The sequence below is a fragment of the Ambystoma mexicanum genome, chromosome 6q (assembly GCF_040938575.1).
Source record: "Ambystoma mexicanum isolate Mex_15411 chromosome 6q, UKY_AmexF1_1, whole genome shotgun sequence".
Taxonomy (NCBI): Eukaryota; Metazoa; Chordata; class Amphibia; order Caudata; family Ambystomatidae; genus Ambystoma; species Ambystoma mexicanum.
The window spans coordinates 1,306,760,234-1,306,781,691 of NC_090937.1; the positions used below are offsets into that span (position 1 = coordinate 1,306,760,234).

The 21,458-nt window shown below is 45.8% G+C and overlaps 1 protein-coding gene across 2 annotated transcripts in view; it reads left to right on the forward strand.

The window, feature by feature from the left end:
• The window catches only part of LDB2 (LIM domain binding 2), a 1,443,494-nt gene that overhangs the window by 964,603 nt on the left and 457,433 nt on the right, over positions 1-21,458 (forward strand). For both annotated transcript variants that reach the window (XM_069631913.1, XM_069631914.1), the window contains exon 3: positions 3,496-3,668. In XM_069631913.1, the coding sequence (XP_069488014.1) occupies positions 3,496-3,668 (173 nt within the window). The remainder of the gene's footprint in view (positions 1-3,495; positions 3,669-21,458) is intronic.

Consider the following 21,458-nt stretch of genomic DNA (forward strand, 5'->3'; position numbering starts at 1 on the left):
GATTCATTTAAAATTGTTGTAATGACAAGATGAAAAGTTGTTGCACTTACCGAAACTAATTGGATTTAGAGAGGAGTAATTAATTTCATTCTCTGCATATTTCACATATATTCTTCCCAGTGTTTGATCAATCGCCCAAAAACAAAAAATAGGGAATCACCAAAACATTGCTACTAGCATATTCCTCGAAATAACATAATATGATTGGTTGTTATCATCTGTTTCTGCAACCCTCTTTGATAACCTCAAAAATAAAAGCTCAGATAAAAACACTTGGCGACTCTGGGATCAAAGTCAAAAGCCAAGATTTTAATAGAAAGCACACTATGGTGGTACATCTAAAGTTAGGAATACCCTCAATCCCAATTGCCATTCTAGCTTCAGTCCTTGGTCATCTGAGCAACATCACTCAAGAATATTTCACTGAGGCACAACTTGATGTCAAAATCTCTCAACCTATTTCCTCAATGAAGAACACATGTTCCAAACACAAATAGAAAGTCCAAAAAAATGGCACTAGCCTCCCTGAAGAGAACAGGCAGCTATTAGAAATTCAATCTCTACTTGCCACTCAAACCTCTGACAGAAAAGTCCTGATAGTCAACATAGTTTTAAAAGATGAGACACTCAAAATGACCCATGCCCAGCCAATTTCTTGAAATACCAAACCATCTCTTTGGTCTCTGTTCCTCTTGGAGCCAAAAAAGCAACTAAAGCTCCCATCGTGTAAAAGACCAGCACCAACCAAAAAGGGTGAGCCAATTGCTGCCCTGTAGCTAGCCTCCGCTTTGAGGATAAAATCATATAGAAGGTCAAATTTCCAACAAGAAGCAAATATATTATCTTATCAGCAACCACGATTTAGACCAGCAGGGGGCTCTAAAACCACCATGGCCAACATGTATTCATTTTATGTATGTATCTGAATTTGAATAGCACTTGACGCGTAAACGCTGAACAGATAAAAAAGTGACATTAAGTGAAATTAACATAATAAACCAGTTGAAGAGGAAAGAAGATAGTCTTTAAGATGAGTGTGAAAAAGAGGGTAAGAACTATACATTACGAAATAGAATGTAGAGAGAGGGGAACCGCCTTCCAATGTAACATAGCCAAGAGGGAAAAGAAGCAAAAGTGGGACTAGGCACAAGGAGGACGAGGCACAGTCAGGAGAAAAAGAGATTGTGAACAGAGGGAACGAGCAGGAAAGTAGAAGGACTCAAGATAGAAGGGGTATGAAGTAGAAAGATTGTGCAGAGGCTTGAAAACCTGGGCAAAGTAAATTGAATTTCAGACGGGAGTGAAAGGAAAGCCAGCAGAGGGATAGAAGAGCAGAAGAGATCGAATCACAGGGAGAGAGAGAAAAGAAAAGGTGAATAGATGAGGTATAGATGTGGAAAAGAGGAGGCAATTGAACAATTGAAAAGACGTGAGCAGATTAAGGAGGATATCAGAGGCTTGGAGGCATGAAATTGGAGAAAGGGACTGACTTTACGAATATTGAAAAGGTGTGCTCTGAATGAGCACGAAAGAGAAGAGATGTGAGGAATGAAGGAAAGAGAGGAATCTAAGTAAACACCAAGATTACAAGCAGTCAGTGAGATTGGCAGACTAGAAGGAGGGAAGGTAGAGGGTGAGGAAGGGTGGAAGCCAGAAAGAACAGAACCTCGATTTTAGCAGAGTTTAAGACAAGAGAGTGGTCAGCCATCCAAGATTGGATCGCCAATAGGCCGGAGACAAGGGCAGCATGAATCATAGAAGAGAAAGAAGAACAAGGTAGGAAAAGCAGGGACAGTCTGAAAGAAGAGATAATGCAAGAGGACAAGTATAAAGAGAGAAAAGAAGGGGGCCCAGGACTGAGCTTTGGGGGAAACCATGAAGGAAGGTGGGAAGTATTACCAAACCATGAAAGAGAATAAGTACAGTTAGACAAGTAAGATTTAAACAATTTGAGAACAGAACCAGAGAAACCAAGAGAAGAAAGTGAAGAAACTAGAAGAGAGTGGTCGACAGTGTCGCCATCTGCTGACAAATCAAGCAGAATTAGAAGAGATGCATGCTTTGCGTAGAGAGCAGAGAGGAGCAAATTTGACACCGAAAGTATAGCAGTCTCAGTCGGGTATTATGAATGAAGGCCAGATTGGAAACAAGCAAGGGGAGTTTTAGTGAGGAAACTACAGAATAAACAGCCAGCTCTAAGACGTTGGAGGGATGGGGAAGAAGAGATATAGGTCAAATGTTTCAGGAAATAATAGGAAGCGTAGTGGCATAAACAAAACCTGCTTTAAACATTAGGCTCTAACAAACCAGGTGTCTTGATCATAGATGTTGTCTGAGTTCTCTATGACAAAGTGGACCATGATACATTAATCCACTGGCTCCAAGACCCCCTACATATAATGGGCCGTGTACTCAAATTGTTTCACTCTTTCCTGAGAAACCCTAACCTACCAGGTCAAACTGAGGCATTTCTGATCTGAAACCACTACACAAGCCCATGGCCTACACCAAGGATCAGACCTATTCCCGTGGATAAATAAGGCCTAGATACAATGTTGGACCTACCTCCTGCATTTCAATGCATTTCACATAGTTATGCTATACTAACGATGTCCAGATCCTTATTCATCTAAATTCTGACTCTGTCCCACCCAACCCATAACCCAGGACATCACTCTGATCTTTGAGGGGATGATGGACAGCAGCCTTCTACTGATTGGGCACGAGATGGAAATTATCACTTTCAGCTTCAAAAACTGCCTGTCTCTTCCCTTTCAATTGCCCAATCCACTTAACCTAAATGCCAGACTCACCCAACTGAAAAACGTCTTGAAGTCTTGTTTTACTCCATCTTCTTTTTTCAGCTGAAGTGAATGCTCTATTTAAAAAGGCCAACTTCCAACTCCATATCCTAAAGAACATTAACCCCTTCCTGGCTGATATATACCTGAGGAAGAAGCTGGTGGGAGCCCTCAAAATACCACAGCTAGACTGATGCAATAGGGAGCTTACAGCCACCCTTATAGTTTTAAATTGAGAAAGCACAACTAGCCGGAACGACTATCAGGACTGACCTTCAGTCAATAAAAGGAGCCACATCTCCCTTATGCATGTATGCTTTTATGTATGTAATGTATAAAGTGCAAACCTAGCTGGGAAGCAATGGAGTGATGTACAAAGGAAACTGTTTAATTTTTATTTTTTTCTAATCTACTTGAAGGCTGCCAGCCTGTGTGTCATGATCGTGGTAATGGACCACTCTTCACCATCAACTGCCCTGGCTGTTTCACTTTGAGGCCCCTAGAACGGAATGTAGCACGTTATAAAACTCCAATAAAATAAAAAATAAACAGAAACAATGGTGAATAGCAACAAATGTGTTCCTGGCTTCATTGTGCTTGTTTTAAAAACTTAATTTTAATGTATCAAAAATTGATGAACGCTTTGAATGAATAATGGAATGGGTTAATGTATGTTTTTGCCTTTTTTTTGCAGCCATTGGAAGGACGCTTATACCTCGGTATTTTAGCACTGTCTTTGAAGGAGGCGTAAGCGACCTGTATTACGTACTGAAGCACTCAAAAGAGGCCTATCACAGTTCCTCCATCACCGTGGACTGTGACCAGTGCACAATGGTCACCCAGCATGGCAAGCCTATGTTCACTAAGGTAATGAAAGAAGTACACATGCAAGCTATTATGTTGGGAGATATCATGCTTGGGTAGGGTAGGTCATTTCATATCTTTTTTTATTGAGCCCTTTCATCAACAGCCCCAGATGCCTCCTCCTCCTCCCAGTTCCACCACCCTTTTCAAACCTCCCCTCCTTCAACACTTCCTTGAAGCTGGGGTTCCATTTGGTGTCACCACAATCCACTCTAGAACACCTAACCTTGAAATCCATATATAACACAAGCATTGTTTCCTTGCTTCTGTAAAGCAGCAGTAATGTTTGTCACGTGTCCAGAAAGCAGCTTTACTCGTGTAATCATAATTATGATTTCAAAAAGACATTTGTAACTAAATTCAAGTATAACTAATCCCAGCTTGCCAACTCAACAGGATGCCTGAAACACATAAAGTAAAGGTAATCCAGTAAAACAAAAATAAAATGTATCTTAGAGGCTTGGAACAAGAGAAAACAAGCATTGACATACCGGATACTGTTGGCTACTATAGGGGCACTTTCAGTCATTGGCACCATCGTGCTACCCACACTATTTCCAGATATCAGCATGCTATGTGCAGAGAGTAACTTCATTTTCCAGTTATTGACATGTTGTGCTTTCATATTTGAGGCGGTTACGTCAACAAAAGCAGTACCCTATATTGTTCACTCAGTCATATCATATAGACAGGATTGCCAACAAACGCCCAGGTACTCACACCAGATGTGGGTTGTGTTAAAGAAAGCCAAAGTCTCACATTCTTTCCAGGTGTTGCTATCAAATCCTCATTGCGTGCCAATACTGAAATACTCATGTTGGTAATGATATCCCCATAGGAATTGAAGTGGCAGGCTCCATTATTCCCAGTTAGTACAGTGTGCCCATATTCCATTATGTCTAGACAGTACAATATTTATTTATGTATTTATTGGTCACTTGTTAGGCACTTATACAATAAGGAAAACAGTTTCAAAGCGCCAACAGGGCAACAGGGTGGGAACAGGGGAGGGTAGACAATGAATTACAACACAGATAAATAAATAATTGAATTCATAGTACAAACAAATAAAGAGAATAAAAGGGAGGGGAGAAGAACATACTAATCCTTGTGAGTGTTTGGAATGTGCAAGTGCAGAGGGGAGGGGGGTAAAGGATAGGTGCTGTGGTGCTCATGGAGAAGTGCTTGGGGTGAGGTGCTAAGAAGGGAAAAATGTAAGTGCAACCTCCCGTGGGGAGGGTGAGCCTAAGCAAGTGCAGTAAATAGACAGCGGCTGGGATGAGAGATGTGGTGGTCAGGCTCCGAGGATACATAAGGGTTCTGCACATCAGTCACGCAACTGTATGATTAGCAGGGAAGAGAGGAGGAGAAGGAAAGGTTAAAGAGAGAATTCTTGAGGGTTTTTTGGAACTGAGGAGGTCATGCCCAAGACACACAGGGGGCGAGGGAGGTTATTCCACAGAATGGGAGCCCGCAGAGGAAAGGGAATGACCACCATCTCTCTGTTTAGCAAACCAATTCACACGCAGGGTGTTGGTGCCAGAGGAACCCAGGAGTCTAGAATTAGAGTATTTGGTCAGGAAACGTTGAAGATAGAGCGGTCCCCTGCCACAGATAGCCTTGTGGATGATACAGGGGGATTTTCATTAATTCTATGCTGAGACCGGGAGCCAGTGAAGGATTTGTATGGTAGGAGAGATGCGGTCCATGGGCTTGAGGCCAAGGATAATTCTTGCTGCCTTATTCTGGGTTAGCACGAGGGGTTGCAGGGTGACGAAGGAAGATTAAGGAGGAGGTTGTCGCAATAGTCAAGCCTGGAAAGAACCAGAGCACTGGTAACATTGAGTCTCTGGGGGAAGTTGAGGAAGGGTAGAGTTCCTTTGAGAAGGAAGAGCTGAAAGTGGGACTTCATGATAATGTCCTGAATATGAGGGATGAAGGAAAGGGATGAGTCGAAGATGACTCTGAGATTACTAGCTTCAGAGGAGGGGGTAGGGGGAGAGCCCCTGGAGGAAGGGCAGAGTGAAGGGAAGAAATAGGGTGTAGGGGACCCAATAGGGAGAATATCTATTTTTCTGGCATTGAGGCAGAGGTCATTAGCAGTGCATCAGGCCTGGATGGCAGAGAGGCAGTCAGGGATGAAGGAAGGGTCAAGGACGTCAGTAAGAAGTTTGAAGAAGAGTTGGGGGAGAAGGAGGCAATGAGGCATAACAGCAGAGAAAGGTATATGTTAAAGAACCATGGTGAAAGAATTGAGCCCTGGGGGATGCCACAGGTGGAGAAGAAATTAGGGGAGGTGAAAGGGCCCAGAATGATTTTGGAGGAGTGGTCAGTTAGGAAGGAGGTAAGCCAGTCCAGTGCCTGCTCCGAGATACCAAGGGTAGCATGGAGCTTTTTTATTGAGGGTGGAATGGACTACTTTAGACCCAGCGCCCTTCCTGACCATGCCTTTAGCACAGGACTGACTTGATTTCTGGCTCCCTTGACTGACTGAAATGTTCACCCTTTGTTATATTACGAACCTACTATGCACATGTATATTTTGTATATCCTTTCATCTTGTATATACTTGTAAAAGTCTGTTCTTATCACTATGTATTTTTTATCCTGCACTGTATTGTAAACATCTTCTGTAACCATGTACCTAAGAAATGCTCCCAGATACCTTTGGGTTTGGTGCGCTATACAAGCAAATAAAACAAACTGTGACAAATGCTGAAAAGAGATCAAGGAGGATGAGGACAGCAGGGAAGTTGGAATCAAGGGAAGCTAACAGTTCTTCACAGGTGTTCAGCAGAGCATTTTCCGTGCCTCTGGATGCTCAGAATCCAAACTTGTTGGCGGTCGTGTAGACAGCCAACAAGTTCGGTACGAGAGATGAGTTGGGAGACGGCCAATTTCTCAAGCAGTTTCCCCAGGAATGGAGTGATGGAAATGGGGCGCTAGCTGGCTGGGCAGGAAGGGTCTGCAGAGGGTTTTTTAAGGAGGGAGCGCACAAGGCAGTGCTTGTGGGATGATGGAAAAGAACCAGTAGCAAAGGAGTGGTTGCAGAGATCAGCAAGAGCAGGTGCGAGAGAGGAGATGTTGTCCTTGATGGTTCAGGAAGAACATGGGGCAACCTGTTTGGAAGAGACCTTTATGGAGTTGACCCCTCTGGTGACTTCTTCAGGGGAGACAGGAGCAAAAGAGGAGAAGGAGGAAGGAGGAGAGTGAGTGGTAGGGGGCAGAAGGGGAGGGTTGTGTAGAGGAGGAGCCAAAAGCCCCTACCAGAAGCTCCGTCCCCATGTTGCCGATATGTTGGGAACCAGAAATTGCAACACATACAGTACCAGTGAGGATGCCGGTACCGCAAATAATTCTTGAAACAAGGTATCAATTGAGAAAACCCTATATGCATTTATGAAGAAATGATGATCTTCTTGACAGAGTCCTGGAAGAAGTGTGAAAATGAGTGACAAATACAGCTCGTGATGTCATGCGAAGCAGAACTGATGCACCCTGAAAAGATACACAAGACAAAAGAACATAGACATTCTATAAGATCTGAAGAGGAGGTGTCAAAGATGAGCAACATTTCAGGCTCAAAATGAAGATGCTCATTCAAAGAAACGCTGAGGAAAATGCGAAGTCATTTTACACTTGTATAGATGCTGTAACGCAAGTAGACAAAGTGATCCTGAGGCTGGCTACGTAGTGAATATATAGCTGCGATGCGCCAATGTTTATACATAGGAATGTATAGAATCTGGATGTTCCATGATGCACTTTAGCAAAGCTTGAACCCCGTGACTGGAAACGGTTTCAGTGTGGTGCAGTTGGAAAATAGCTAATGTTAAAGGAGAATTTAAGAAAGGCTAGTAGGCCCAGCACGAAGAGTCGAGGCCACCATGAGCAGCCTGGATGTCTGTCAAGTAGGTACTGAACATGAAGGGAACAAACTTCTGTTTGGGGTGGAATGAAAACACACTGAAGGCATCAAGAGTTCATGATTTAATAGTATTATATGCAGCGAAGTGCTCAAAAACATTGTCTCTAGTCACATGGACAGATTTAAATAGACTTTGGGTCTAGCTATACCGAAATCAGAAGATAAAACCATGCCACACTTCCTTTTAATCTCAGGCACAGAGAGCTTCTCCAAGGCCAAGTTCAAAGCCTTAATTGAATGGCAGACTGCAAGAGTGATGATAGATGTTGGGCTAATTGGGTGGGAAGGCATGAAAGGCCAACCCCCCCAAGCACCTGGGGTACCAGCCTGCGTGTTGCTGGCGTGTGGAATATTCCAGAAGGGTACAAGCGTGGCAACCAATTTTAGAGGGCCACATAACAGAGAGCCCTATAGTTTGTGTAACCAATAAATCATCATGTATTTTGTGACGATGAAAGTGACTTGCCCTAGAGGAGGGCTTAGTTGTCCACCTGATGTTAGAGACCCAATCACAAACCCTGTTAGTATGGAACGTATACTTAGAGATGTTCCCTGTAAGCCTGTCAAATCCCCAAGTAGGCTTTTGTAGTTTGCCAAGTAGTGTGACATCAATGATGATGAATTTTGACTATGAATGTTGTGCTTTTTATGAAATTCATCGAGATTGTACTATGCAACGACTTTTGATGTCCGTTGTAACACCCTGTTTTAGATAGTTGCAAATAAAACAGCACTAAGTTTTGCCAACTTCCTGAGCAGGTTTGATTATTGATGTATGAGTAAGTTCTGCATCCCCATCCATCTCTAAGTATTTCTACCTCGTCTTAAAAGACCCAGGTTTATGGGTTCAGTTGAGTTGTAAGATTGAAGGACAAGGCTGTTGAGTATGTCCTGGGTTTTGGAAATTAAGTGAGAGGCGAGTGCTTTGAAAAGGGCCTGAGAAGGAGTAGGGGCAGAACATACTGCAGACAGGTTGGCATGTTCCCTGTAGATTTTGAAGAGCTCAGCCCTGTTGTTGGACATATTGGCCACTCATACCTGAATGTGTGCTCTTTTCTTGGCATGGATGGAGGGTCTGTAGTGTCTCTGTATCAGGCTGCAGGCCAGTTTGTCAGAGTGTGAGCCTAAAGTGTGTCACTTCCGTTCAGCAGCCCTGCACTTATGTTTTTGGTCTGCAAGTTCGGAGTTGTACCAGGTGTTACGCTTAGAGGCAGCTGTCAGGCTCCTTTCCCTCATGACTGGGGAAAGGATGTTAAGGGTGTTGGTAAAGTACAAATTGAGGTTGCTGAGGGCAGTGATAGAGTCTGTGTTGGGTGGACAAGGGGGAATGAAGGTGGAAGAGAAGGCAGAAGCTAACACTAATTTCATAGGACAGATGTTCGTAAATGAGGTTGGCAGAGCTTTATGAGACTGACAGGGCGATAGGGGCCGAGGTGAGAGGTGAGGAGAGAGTGGTAAGAGCAGGAGAGCGGGGGGACCAGGGGAGCAGAGAGAGTGAGGTTGGAGTGGATGATGGCATCTAGCATGTGTCCAGCAGAATGGATAGGGCCAGAGGGAAGACTGGAGAGGGATACGGAGGAGTAGAGGTCAGTGAGAGGGGGGTTGCTGTGCAAGGGGAGTCTAGGTGGATGTTGAAGTCACCAAGTCGTAGCAGGTTGAAGGTGGTAGAGAGTAGGGAGGAACAGAAGTCCGCCCACTCAGAGAGGAACAGAGAAGAAGTTCATGGGGGCCGGTAGATGGTAGCAATGGTCAAGGTGAAGGAAGGAGAGATGACCAATTTGCATACTAGGCTCTCACAGGACGAATAGGGCTGAATGGGTAGGAAGATTAAGGCAACCCCACTGCCAGCCGCCAGAAAGGAAGAACTGCGTTGGCATTGAACCAAGTTTCAGTGAGTGAAAGAATGTCCAGGTCAGTGTATGCTAGGAGAAGGCAGAGATCAGCAGAGTGTTTGATGGCTGAGCGTGAGTTGAGGGTTGGCAGTTGGAGATAATCGCTGACATTAAAGGTTTTTTGAGTGTCTGGGCATGGGGCTTCCATCAGGAAGTGGTGGATCAGAGGGGGGAGAAGGGGAGAGGCAGGGGAAGGAAGGAAATTGATGAGAGAAGGCAGGATCAGGTCAAAGAGAAGGAGGTTAGCCTGAGGGCCTTGACCCAGGGCTGGGCCCGTGAGGTAGACATTGATGCAGCAGCGGGATGAGAAGGAACCTCAAGGAAGACTTCCCACTTGGTGCTGCCATTAATGGATGTGGAAGAGTAAGGTGGGAGAGTGGCAGTGAGGTGAGATGTCCATAGGTCAGGAGATGGGACAGAGAAAAGGATGTCAGTGAATATTTCTCTTGAGGATGCACTGACATAGGTGTCTGCAATTGGGAGGCCAGGGTTTGCAGCAAGGATGTCTTTTCTATGCTTTTTAGATCCAGATTTTGTGAGAGGCAGGGTAGGTGATGGTGTAGCAGTTGGAGTAGATTGGGGAGATGAAAGTGCCATCTCTGAGCGAGAGGAGGAAGTGAGAGGCAGAGAGAAAGGGGGGTGGAGGTATGTGCACTGCAATGCACAGTTCTGAACCTGATACACAGTTGGCCAAGTGGGTGTTAGGAGTACAAAACAAAATGATGCACCTAAATTTGATTTTTACACTTACAGACGCATACAATGCAGGATGAAGGCACACCTAAATTCGATTTTTACACTAACAGGCACATATAATGCAGGATGAAGGCACACCTAAATTCAATTTTTACACTAACAGGCACATACAATGCAGGAAGAAGGCACACCTAAATTTGATTTTACACTAACAGGCACATACAGTGCAGGATGAAGGCACACCTTAATTTGATGTTTACACTAACAGACACATACAATGCAGGATTAGGAAAACCTAAATTCGATTTTTACACAGACACATGCAATGCAGGAAGAAGGCACACCTAAATTCGATTTTACACACTAACAGACACATACAATGCAGAATGAAGGCACACCTAAATTCGATTTTAAAGTAACAGACACATACAATGCAGGATGAAGGCGTACCTACATTCGATGTTTACACTAACAGACACATAAAATGCATGCAGGAAGAAGGCACACCTAAATTCTATTTTACACTAACAGACACATGCAATGCAGGATGAAGGCACACCTAAATTCGATTTTTACACTAACAGACACCTACAATGCAGGATGAAGGCACACCTAAATTCGATTTTTACACTAACAGACACCTACAATGCAGGATGAAGGCACACCTAAATTCGATTTTTACACTAACTGACAAATACAATGTAGGATGAAGGCACACTTAAATTCGATTTTTACACTCACATACAATGCAGGATGAAGGCACACCTTAATTTGAGGTTTACACTTAGACACATAAATCCAGCATGACACATGAATTGCAGCACAGCAGTTCAGAGATGGGGTCAGTGGAGATGTAGTTCAGGGAGTGAACGCAGAGTGAAGTTTCACAGTGGTCCAGGGGACATATGCAATGTGAATGATTGGAGAGGCAGAGGGAGTGAGTCAGGTAGAGGTTAAGCAGCCACCAAGCAAAAAACAGTACTCACGTGATGGCAAGAGGGGGGATTTCACAGTCCAGAAGTGTGCGGAATGATTATCCTGCATGATGGAGCATCTTTGGCTGTGAGTTGTAAGAGAGTAGGGCCTGCAATCCCTGCCATGGCCTTAGCTAAAAGGGCCGGCTCCTGCCTCCCAGTTGCTGTGACTGGCTAATGAGAACCTAGTCAGCCAATGGGAGGGGAGCAGGCTCAGGCCACAGGGTGCCTCCAGAGGGCTACAGTGAGGGCGGCCATCGTAAGAAGGCCATACACTGCAGGAAAGCTGTAAAAAAGATTTAGATTTTCCTTTTTTATAGGTGCGTGGCACAAGTTGCAATAAGATAAATGCTAGTGGAATGCTGCTTGATTTCATGGATGCATCAGCTGTTCTTCACGCTGCAGTTTTTTAATTTTTCTTCTTTTTTTAATGTTTCTTTTATTGCATTTTATCTTCATAACCTTTTGTTCCATTGCATCTTACAATTTCTTCATTGAACTTCTTTCCATCCATATCCTTCTTTCCTCATTCCTCGCACTTTCTTTCTTTAATTTCTTCTATCCTCTTCTTTCTTACTCTCACTTTCCTTCTCTAACTTTAGTTCACTTTCATTCCTTTTATCTTCAGTCTTTCTAATAGTCATGGCTTTTTCTATTTTCAGCTTTCCTTTCCTCTTACAACTGTTAAACATCACTAGTTCCACCATGTTCAACTTTTTCCGCTGTTGTCAACAGTGCACTTATCTGGTGAATGTCACTTTGAAAAATCTAATAAATTCACAGAAGTCTTTGAAATCTTGTTTCCGAAAAGAAAGCACAACCCTACTTATTATCCTTAAATATTCTGATGGGATTAGTCACAGATCAACTCTTCCTATGAACGATAGCAATATATTCACAATGATCCAATGTATAATAAACGGAAAGCTGATAAGTATAATGTCTGAAGGACACCTAAAAGTGCAATGTTTTATATTGTAACAAAATCGTCTCATAATATATATGGTTTTTTTCAATTTAACCCCAGTGGATGAACATATATATATATTTCTGAGGATTGTGGAATCTGCTTAGATCACATGCTGTGCATAAGCCGACATCTAGTGGAAGCTGCGGAGTATTACAGTTTGTTTTTCGAAACTCGAAAATGGGCGTCGACACAGGGCGTGCGAGTAATACTATCCCTAGTGTGACGTCCACTGTACCCAAGATCCCTCACACGTCTAGGATCCACAGATTGTTTTTTTTCCGCCATACTGGTCGGAAGCATTTTGCGGAGTCCCCTGGCCTTAGCCATACTTTTGCTAAAATGTAAAATAATAATCTATTGACATCCTCCCCCACCCCAACGTCGAACTTCGACACTCAACGACGGCTGGAGAAGAAATCGACCGTCGGCTGCTGCACGACGGATTTGGGCCTCGGAAGGCCGCTGGCCTAGGCCCGGGCCTGGTAGGCCGCTGGCCTCGGCCCTGCAAGTAGGGAGAGTGGGGGGTGGTACATACTCTACACTCTTATAGGTACACCTTATACATTTCCTACACTTAACAGCCCGCTGCCTCGAGGTGCGTATGGAGGGTACACCTTTTCAATTCTGCCCCAAGTACAACTGCAAATACCCTTGGGTCGACAGGCACGCCACGTGCAATCTCTGCTTGCCGAGGGACCACCCCGAAGCGAACTGCAGAGCGTGTAGTAGGTTTAAACCTAAGACACTTAAGGACCGTTCGACGAAGCGTTGGGCCCACCACGCCAGGCAGGCGGCCATGGCAGCGGAGGGCGCCTTCAGCGATGGCAGCGACGCCATACTTTCGGACGGCGAGGACATTACGGCGTCGAAAGACAGCCGAGCGCAGGACCCTGACCTCGGAAGGTCGTCCGGCAGGGCGGCTATGAGGAAGATCCCCGGCGACACAAGCGCTTCACATACTACACACACTAAACACACTAAGTCCAACTGAGACTCGACGACGTCGAGTTCTCAGAAAGAGGCACAGACAGAATGGTCCGATTCGGTGTACTCTGGGCGCTCTTGATCAAGATCGCCGCATGACTCCAAGCAATCATCCACTCTTGCCAAGAGTGTCTCGCTCCCTAGGCTAACAGAAGTTCGATCGTCGGAAGACGAAGACGACTTCCACCCCCAGGCCGCGCTCCAGGAGGCGGAGCCCGCAATTAAAGCCAGCGAGGCCCCACGCTCGAAGGACAGGGACACCTCCCCCGATCCTCGACGCCAGGCGTCGAAAAATCTCTGGAGCCACTAAGGGACAGGGAAAACATTTTTCTACGCACGGGGAGGGGAGCAGAAGAAACTACCTGTACATTCTTCCACACCTGTGAAACACTCCACCCCCCCTAAACAGACAGACAAGCCCAGGTCTGCTGATAGGTCCACAACCAGCAAAGCTACTCAAGATAAATCCCATAGACTTGCTGAGAGAGTCATTCCCAGTTCCGAAAAATGGTCCAGTGAAGACATAGATAGGGTCATGTCAAGAATGTCTTCTTTGGCTGATTTTTATGATAAAAATCCAGAACATTTCCTCTCGTACGATCCACAAGGGGCCACACCCTCAGGCTCTACTGATCCTATCCTCCCGAGTAAGAAGGCCCGGTTTGAAACCCCGATGAGGTCTGAACCCTTCGAGGTTCAACCTTACGCAACACCATACTCACGGTATCAAGGAGAGGCTTCCTTTTGTGGAGACCAAGAATTTGGTATGATAGAAGAGCAAACCGGGACGGGCTACTATGGGGATGATGAGGACCAGGAAGAAGAAGAGGATTACCCAGAAACATACAGAGTAGATTCCCCGGTAGAGAACGAAGCCCTGGTTACCGACTCCCCGGTCGATAACCAACCCCTCCTAAATGAGGTTCTTGCTCGCGCAGCAGAACATTTCCACATTGACACCCACGGTGTACAGGAGGAAAGGGACTTCGCAGAAGAGTTAGTGGGAGAAAGGAGGCCTGTTGCCCAGACCATCCCTATCCTTAAATCCATTCAGCGGAGAATAGATCCGTCCCTGGTGAAGCCAAACCTCACCAGAGCAGTCAATCCCAGGGTTGAAAAACTTTTCAGGGCAGCTCAGTCTGACCCTCTCTATATAAGAGGACATCTGAAGCCAGACTCCCTAGTTGTTACCAACACTCGTAAGAGGGCTGGAACACCCTTGTCTTCGTCAGAAGCTCCTCCCGACAAGGAGAGCAAAAAACTATACGGTTTCGGCAGGAAGGTAGCCTCAACGTCCGCCTATCAAGCAAGGATTGCTAACTCCACCACCCTGTTGGCCAGCTACAACTGCCATCAGTGGGAAGAAGTCGCGGCTCTCATAGCCTCTGCTCCTGAACCGTTAAAGGGCCAATTAGCTCGGATTTCCGCAGAGGGTAGAGCCGTGTCTGGTTGCATTTTGAAAGCAACTTTCGACGCCGCGGACAACGCAGGCAGATTGATAGCAGAAGGTACTGTTATCAAGAGACATGCGTGGTTACGGCAGTCTGGTTTTAAGGCAGAAACTCAGGCATCATTGTTAGACAAACCGGTGGAAGCCGATCTGTTGTTTGGCAAGGCGGTCGAAGACGCACTGAAAAATGCCAAGGACGAATACGAGGCACTCAAATCCCTTGACCAGTTAACCAATAAACCCCATAACCAGAGAGGGAATAGTAATTTTTGTCGCCCACGCGGCCAAAATTCCCAGAGAGGATCTACCTATTCCCAGGGGCAGGGTACACAGTGGAACAACAACCAACAGTCTAACCAGGGTTACAGCAGAGGTAATAGGAGAGGTCGTGGTAAAGGCAGAGGCAGTCCCAGCAAGGGAGGCGGCACGCCTCCACCAAAGCAGTGACGCTCAGTTCAGGGTCCCTTCTCACGCAACCCCAGTAGGGGGACGCATTTCAAACTTCACCCAGGTTTGGGAAGGGATCACATCAGACAGATGGGTGCTGTCAACAGTATCAACGGGATATTGTATAGAGCTACTGCAGCGTCCCCGGAACCATCCTCCACGACAAAGAGTACACTCCTTAGAACATCAGAAGATTCTCCTCGAGGAGATCGCCATTCTTCTACAAAAGGACGCAATAGAACTCGTCCCCGGACACCAGGTAAACAAGGGTATTTATTCAACTTACTTCCTTGTGCCAAAGAAAGACTTGACAATGTGCCCAGTATTGGACTTACGGCCTGCCAACAAGTATGTCAAGCCCCAAAAATTTCGTATGACCACGCTACAAGAGGTAATCCCCCTCCTAAAAAAGGGGGATTACATGGCACCTTGGATATGAAAGATGCTTATTTTCATATTTACATGTTCCCAGCGCACAGAAAGTACTTGCGTTTCAAGGTGGACAGTCGGCACTACCAATTCAAGGTACTGCCCTTCGGGATAGCTTCAGCACCAAGGGTATTCACCAAGGTACTGGCGGTGGCGGCTGCACACCTACGCAGGGAGGCAATCCCAGTGTACCCTTATCTGGACGACTGGCTGATAACGGGGGAAACCCCAGGAATTTGCAGGACAAACATTCAAAGGACTATCGACCTCCTCCACGAGTTAGGCTTCTCAATCAACGAGAAGAAGTCAAGCCTGGTGCCAAGCACCTCAAAACAATTCCTAGGAGCAATCCTGGATACCCAGGAGGGGTTGACCTTTCCTTCAGAAGAAAGAATTCGGAATATACTACTGCAAATTCTGCATTATCAGTCCGGTCAACAAATAACGGTACGCAAAGCAATGCGTTTACTGGGCATGATGGCGTCATGCATTTACCTGGTCCCCCGCACGCGCCTGCGCATGCGTCCCATGCAGGAATGGTTGGCGAAACAGTGGTCTCAGGCAAGTGGTCAGTGGGACGATCTAGTGGTCGTTTTGCCAACACTGGTACAAAGCCTTCACTGGTGGACAAGAGAAAATCTTGCACAGGGGAAACCCTTTTATGATCCCGAAGTACAGGCAGTAGTCACTACAGATGCATGTCTGACGGGGTGGGGAGCTCACCATCTCCACCACACAGCTCAGGGTCTCTGGTCTCACTCAGTGGCCAAGAACCACATCAACCTGCTAGAGCTTCTGGCAGTATTCAGAGCGCTTCAGGCGTTCGAGTCCCACCTACTGAACCTGTCAGTGCAAATCCGGACGGACAGCACTACAGCCATGTTCTACCTGAACAAGCAAGGAGGGACTCGCTCGCCAAATCTGTCCAAGCTTGCCCAGAAAATCTGGATATGGGCATTCAGACGGAACATCTTTCTGTCATCACAACATGTTCCAGGGGAGCTCAATTCCCTAGCGGATGCTCTAGGCAGAGACTCCCTCCCAGAGGAACACGAATGGGTTCTTCACAGAGAGGTTGTAGAAGATCTCTTCTCTCAGTGGGGTTTCCCCACTATAGACTTATTCGCCACAAGCGAAAACAGACAATGCCCAGGATTTGCATCCAGGTTCCCCCAACCAGACTCCCAGGGGAACGCCCTGTGGATGAACTGGTCAGGGATGTTTGCGTACGCTTTTCCACCAACTCCTCTCATCAGGAAAGTGGTGAACAAGATGAACAGGGAATCGATGACGTTCGTCCTAGTTGCTCCCATGTGGGCAAGACAACCCTGGTTCCCACACCTATGCAGGATGGCGGTGTGCAAGCCCATCAAACTTCCAGCCTGGTACAACCTGCTGTCCCAGCACCAAGGGCAAACAGTGCACCAGCATCCCAACTCAATGAACCTGGCAGCATGGCTCCTGAGGTCATAGAGTTTGGACACCTCAATTTGCCACAGAGGTGTATGGACATCCTAAAGGAATCTAGGAAACCAAACACAAGGCACTGTTACTTTGACAAGTGGAAGAGGTTCGTTATCTGGTGCCAGAGTAGACAAATCAACCCAGTTAATTGCACTCCTTCCACTATTGTTACATACATGCTCCACCTGCTGGATGCAGGATTGGTTTTTAACTCACTGAAAGTACACCTGGCAGCCCTCTCGGCTTACACCACTTCCCATAGCAAGGTGTCGTGGTGGAAAGTACCAGTAGTTAAAGCCTTCATGGAAGGAGTAAAGAGACTCCACCCTCCTATTTCAAACCCACCACCAGGGTGGGACCTTAATGTGGTGCTAGCCAAGCTCATGGGACCCCCTTTCGAACCCATGCATAAAAGCAGTCTCAAACACCTGACTTATAAAACGGCCTTCTTAGTAGCTATTACTTCTATAAGAAGGGTCAGTGAAATTCAGGCTCTGTCAGTGCAGGATCCCTTCTTTACTATCCATAAAGACAAACTGGTTTTACGCACACACCCTAGGTTCTCACCTAAATTTATATCAAAATTCCATGTAAACCAGTCCATCGAGCTTCCGGCTTTCTTCCAGAACCCGCAAAGCTCGGCTGAGGTGAAACTACACACCCTAGATGTGCGTAGGGCGGTCCTCTACTATGTAAATAAAACAAGACCGCTAAGGAAAACAGATCAACTGTTTGTCTCCGTAGCTACAGGCAGAAAGGGGGATCGCGTCTCTAAAGGTGCCATCTCGAAGTGGATTATTAACTTTATCCAGCTGTGTTACTCACTCTCTGAAAAGACTCTGCCTTTTACGCCAAGGGCCCACTCTACTAGAGGCATTGGGGCCACTCTGGCTTTCATTGCAAATGTACCCCTTGACACCATTTGCAAAGCAGCTACTTGGAGCTCTATTCACACTTTTACTCAGCATTACTGCATTGACACCCATTCCAAGGCAGATACACAAGTGGGACAAACGGTTCTAAGACACTTATTTGCTCATGACCCTTCTCACATCCCACCTCCTTCTTCTGGTACTGCTCGCTAATCTATGCACAGCATGTGATCTAAGCAGATTCCACAAGCCTCAGAAGGGATACATTACTCACCGTAATCGTATTTCTGATGCTTGTATCTGCTTAGTCACATGCGACCCACCCTTCCTCCCCTCCGAGAGAAGGCGCATGATTGCGTGTAGTCTTACCTTTCTGTCTATGTGCTTGGATTATCTGTACTCACGCTACTCCTCATGCTACCTCATGTCAGAAAAAATACAATCTGAGGATCCTAGACGCGTGAGGGATATTGGGTACAGTGGACGTCACACTAGGGATAGTATTACTGGCACGCCCTGTGTCGACGCCCATTTTCGAGTTTCGAAAAACAAACTGTAATACTCCGCAGCTAAATATATAATTAAAAAAAAAATTGACCATTTGGTTTTCGACCAAATTGCGTCGACCAAATGTCATTCGACCAGTTTTCAGTCGACCAAATGATTGGACACCGGTCAGCACTACCAGTTCAAGGTGCTGCCCTTCGGTATAGCCTCGGCTCCAAGGGTATTCACCAAGGTTCTGGAGGTGGTGGCGGAACACCTACGCAGGGAGGTAATCCCAGTGTACCCTTACCTGGATGACTGGCTCATCACAGGGGAGACCCCAGTAATTTGCAGTTCAAACATTCAGAGAACGATCAACCTCCTCTTCGAATTGGGTTTTTCCATAAACGAGAAAAAATCAAGCCTGGTGCCAAGCACCTCCAAGCAGTTCCTAGGAGCTGTACTAAACACTCAAGAGGGGTTGGCCTTTCCATCAGAGGAAAGAATTTGGAATCTACGACTGCAAATTCCTCTATATCTGCCCAGTCGCCAGATAACGGTGTGCAAAACGATGCATTTGCTAGGCATGATGGCGTCATGTATTTACCTGGTCCCCAACGCGTGCCTGCGCATGCATCCCATGCAAGAATGGTTGGCGAAACAGTGGTCTCAGGCAAGTGGTCAGTGGGACGATCTAGTGGTTGTTTTGCCAACCCTGGTACAAAGTCTTTACTGGTGGACAAGAGAAAACTTGTCAAAGGGGAAACCCTTTTACGATCCAGGAGTACAGGCTGTAGTCACTAGAGATGCATCCCTGTCAGGGTGGGGAGCACACCTCCTTCATCACACAGCTCTGGGTCTCTGGTCCCACACAGTGGCCAAGAATCATATTTGCTAGAGCTTCTGGCAGTATTCAGAGCACTTTGAGCATTTAAGCCCTACCTGTTGAACCTGTCAGTGCAGATCTTAACAGACAGCACGACAGCGATGTTCTACCTAAACAAGAAGGCAGGTACTTGTTCGCCAAATCTGTCCAAGCTTGCCCAGAAAATGTGGATATGGGCACTCAGATGGAACATTTACCTGTCATCTCAACATGTTCCAGGGGATCTCAATTCACTAGCAGATGCCTTGAGCAGAGATCCTCTCCCAAGAGAACACGAGTGGTCTCTACACAGAGAAGTTGTAGAAGAGATCTTCTCACAGTGGGGTTTCCCCACTACAGACCTTTTCGTCACAAGTGAAAACAGACAATGCCCTGACTTCGCATCCAGGTTTCCCCAGCCAGGCTCCAAGGGGAACACCCCGTGGACGAACTGGTCAGGGATGTTTGCTTACGCTTTTCCACCAACTCCTCTAATGAGGAAGGTGGTCAACAAGATGCACAAAGAATCGATGACGCTCATCCTAGTTGCTCCCATGTAGGTAGAACAACCGTGGTTCCCACACCTGCGCAGGCTAGCAGCGTGCAAACCCATCAGACTCCTGTGCTGGTACAACCTACTATCCCAGCACCAAGGTCAAACAGTGCATCCTCAACCCAGCTCAATGAATTTGGCAGCATGGCTCCTGAAGTCATAGACTTTGGACACCTCAACTTACCACAGAAGTGCATGGACATCCTAAAGGAATCTAAGAAGCCCAAGACTAGGCACTGTTATTTTGACAAATGGAAAAGATTTGTTATCTGGTGCCAGAATAAGCAAATCAACCCAGTTGATTGCACTCCTTCCACTATTGTCACCTACATGCTCCACCTGCTGGACGCAGGGTTGGTATTTAATTCACTAAAGGTACACCTGGCAGCTCTGTCAGCATACACCACCTCCCATAACAAGCTATCATGATGGAAAGTACCAGTGGTTAAAGCCTTCATGGAAGGGGTAAAGAGACTCCACCCTCCAATTTCTAACCCACCACCAGGATGGGACCTTAATGTGGTGCTGGCTAAACTCATGGGCCCCCCATTCGGGCCCATGCATAAAAGCAGTCTCAAACACCTGACATATAAAACTGTCTTCTTAGTAGCCATTACATCGATAAGAAGGGTCAGTGAAATTCAGGCTCTGTCAGTGCAGGATCCTTTATTTACTGTTCATAAAGATAAACTGGTTTTACGAAAACACCCTAGGTTTTCACCTAAGTTTATTTCTAAATTCCACGTTAACGAGTCCATTGAGCTTCCGGCTTTCTTCCAAGAACCCCAAAGCTCTGCTGAGGTTAAACTACACACCCTAGATGTGCGTAGGGTGGTCCTATACTATGTAGACAAGACCAGGGCGTTAAGGAAAACAGACCAACTGTCTGTCTCCGTAGCTAGAGGCAGAGAGGGAGATCGCGCATCTAAAGGTGCCATCTCTAAGTGGATTATATATTGTATCCAGCTGTGTTACTCCCTTTCTGAAAAAACTCTGCCTTTCACGCCAAGAGCCCAATCTACAAGAGGCATCGGGGCCACTCTGGCTTTCATTGCAAATGTACCCCTTGACACCATTTGCAAAGCAGCTACTTGGAGCTCTATTCACACTTTTACTCAGCACTACTGCATCGACACCCTTTCCAAGACAGATACTCAAGTGGGACAAGCGGTTCTAAGACATGTATTTGCTCATGACCCTTCTCACATCCCACCTCCTTCTTCTAACACTGCTCGCTAATCTATGCACAGCATGTGATCTAAGCAGATTCCACACGCCTACAAACATCAGAAATATGATTACGGTGAGCAATGTATCATATATATATATATATATATATATATATATATATATATATATATATATATATATATATATATATATATATATGATTCACTGAAATAACATTGTTAAAGGGACGTTATGGTTACAATTAAAACCACAACAACTCTGAAATTTGCCAGTTATGCTAAACTAAGCACCATAACTCGCACCACAACCCTGCACTGCTAAAACTAACACCCAGGACATCAAAGATGACATCACAAATGTCAGTGATGACATCACTGATGACATAACATATCTGGGCCACTTCTTTTTGTTCGCTGACATATCTAGGCCAGGTGGTTTTGTGCACTGACATAATATTAAAATTCAAAAGGTGCTGTATATCTAGACGTTAACGTTGTCCTATCTTCTTAAAGTATTTTCCTTAGGGTTTGGTCTCAGCTCATGTGCACAGATAAACTTTAATGTTGTTAACATTTTCTTATGATGCTGTTTC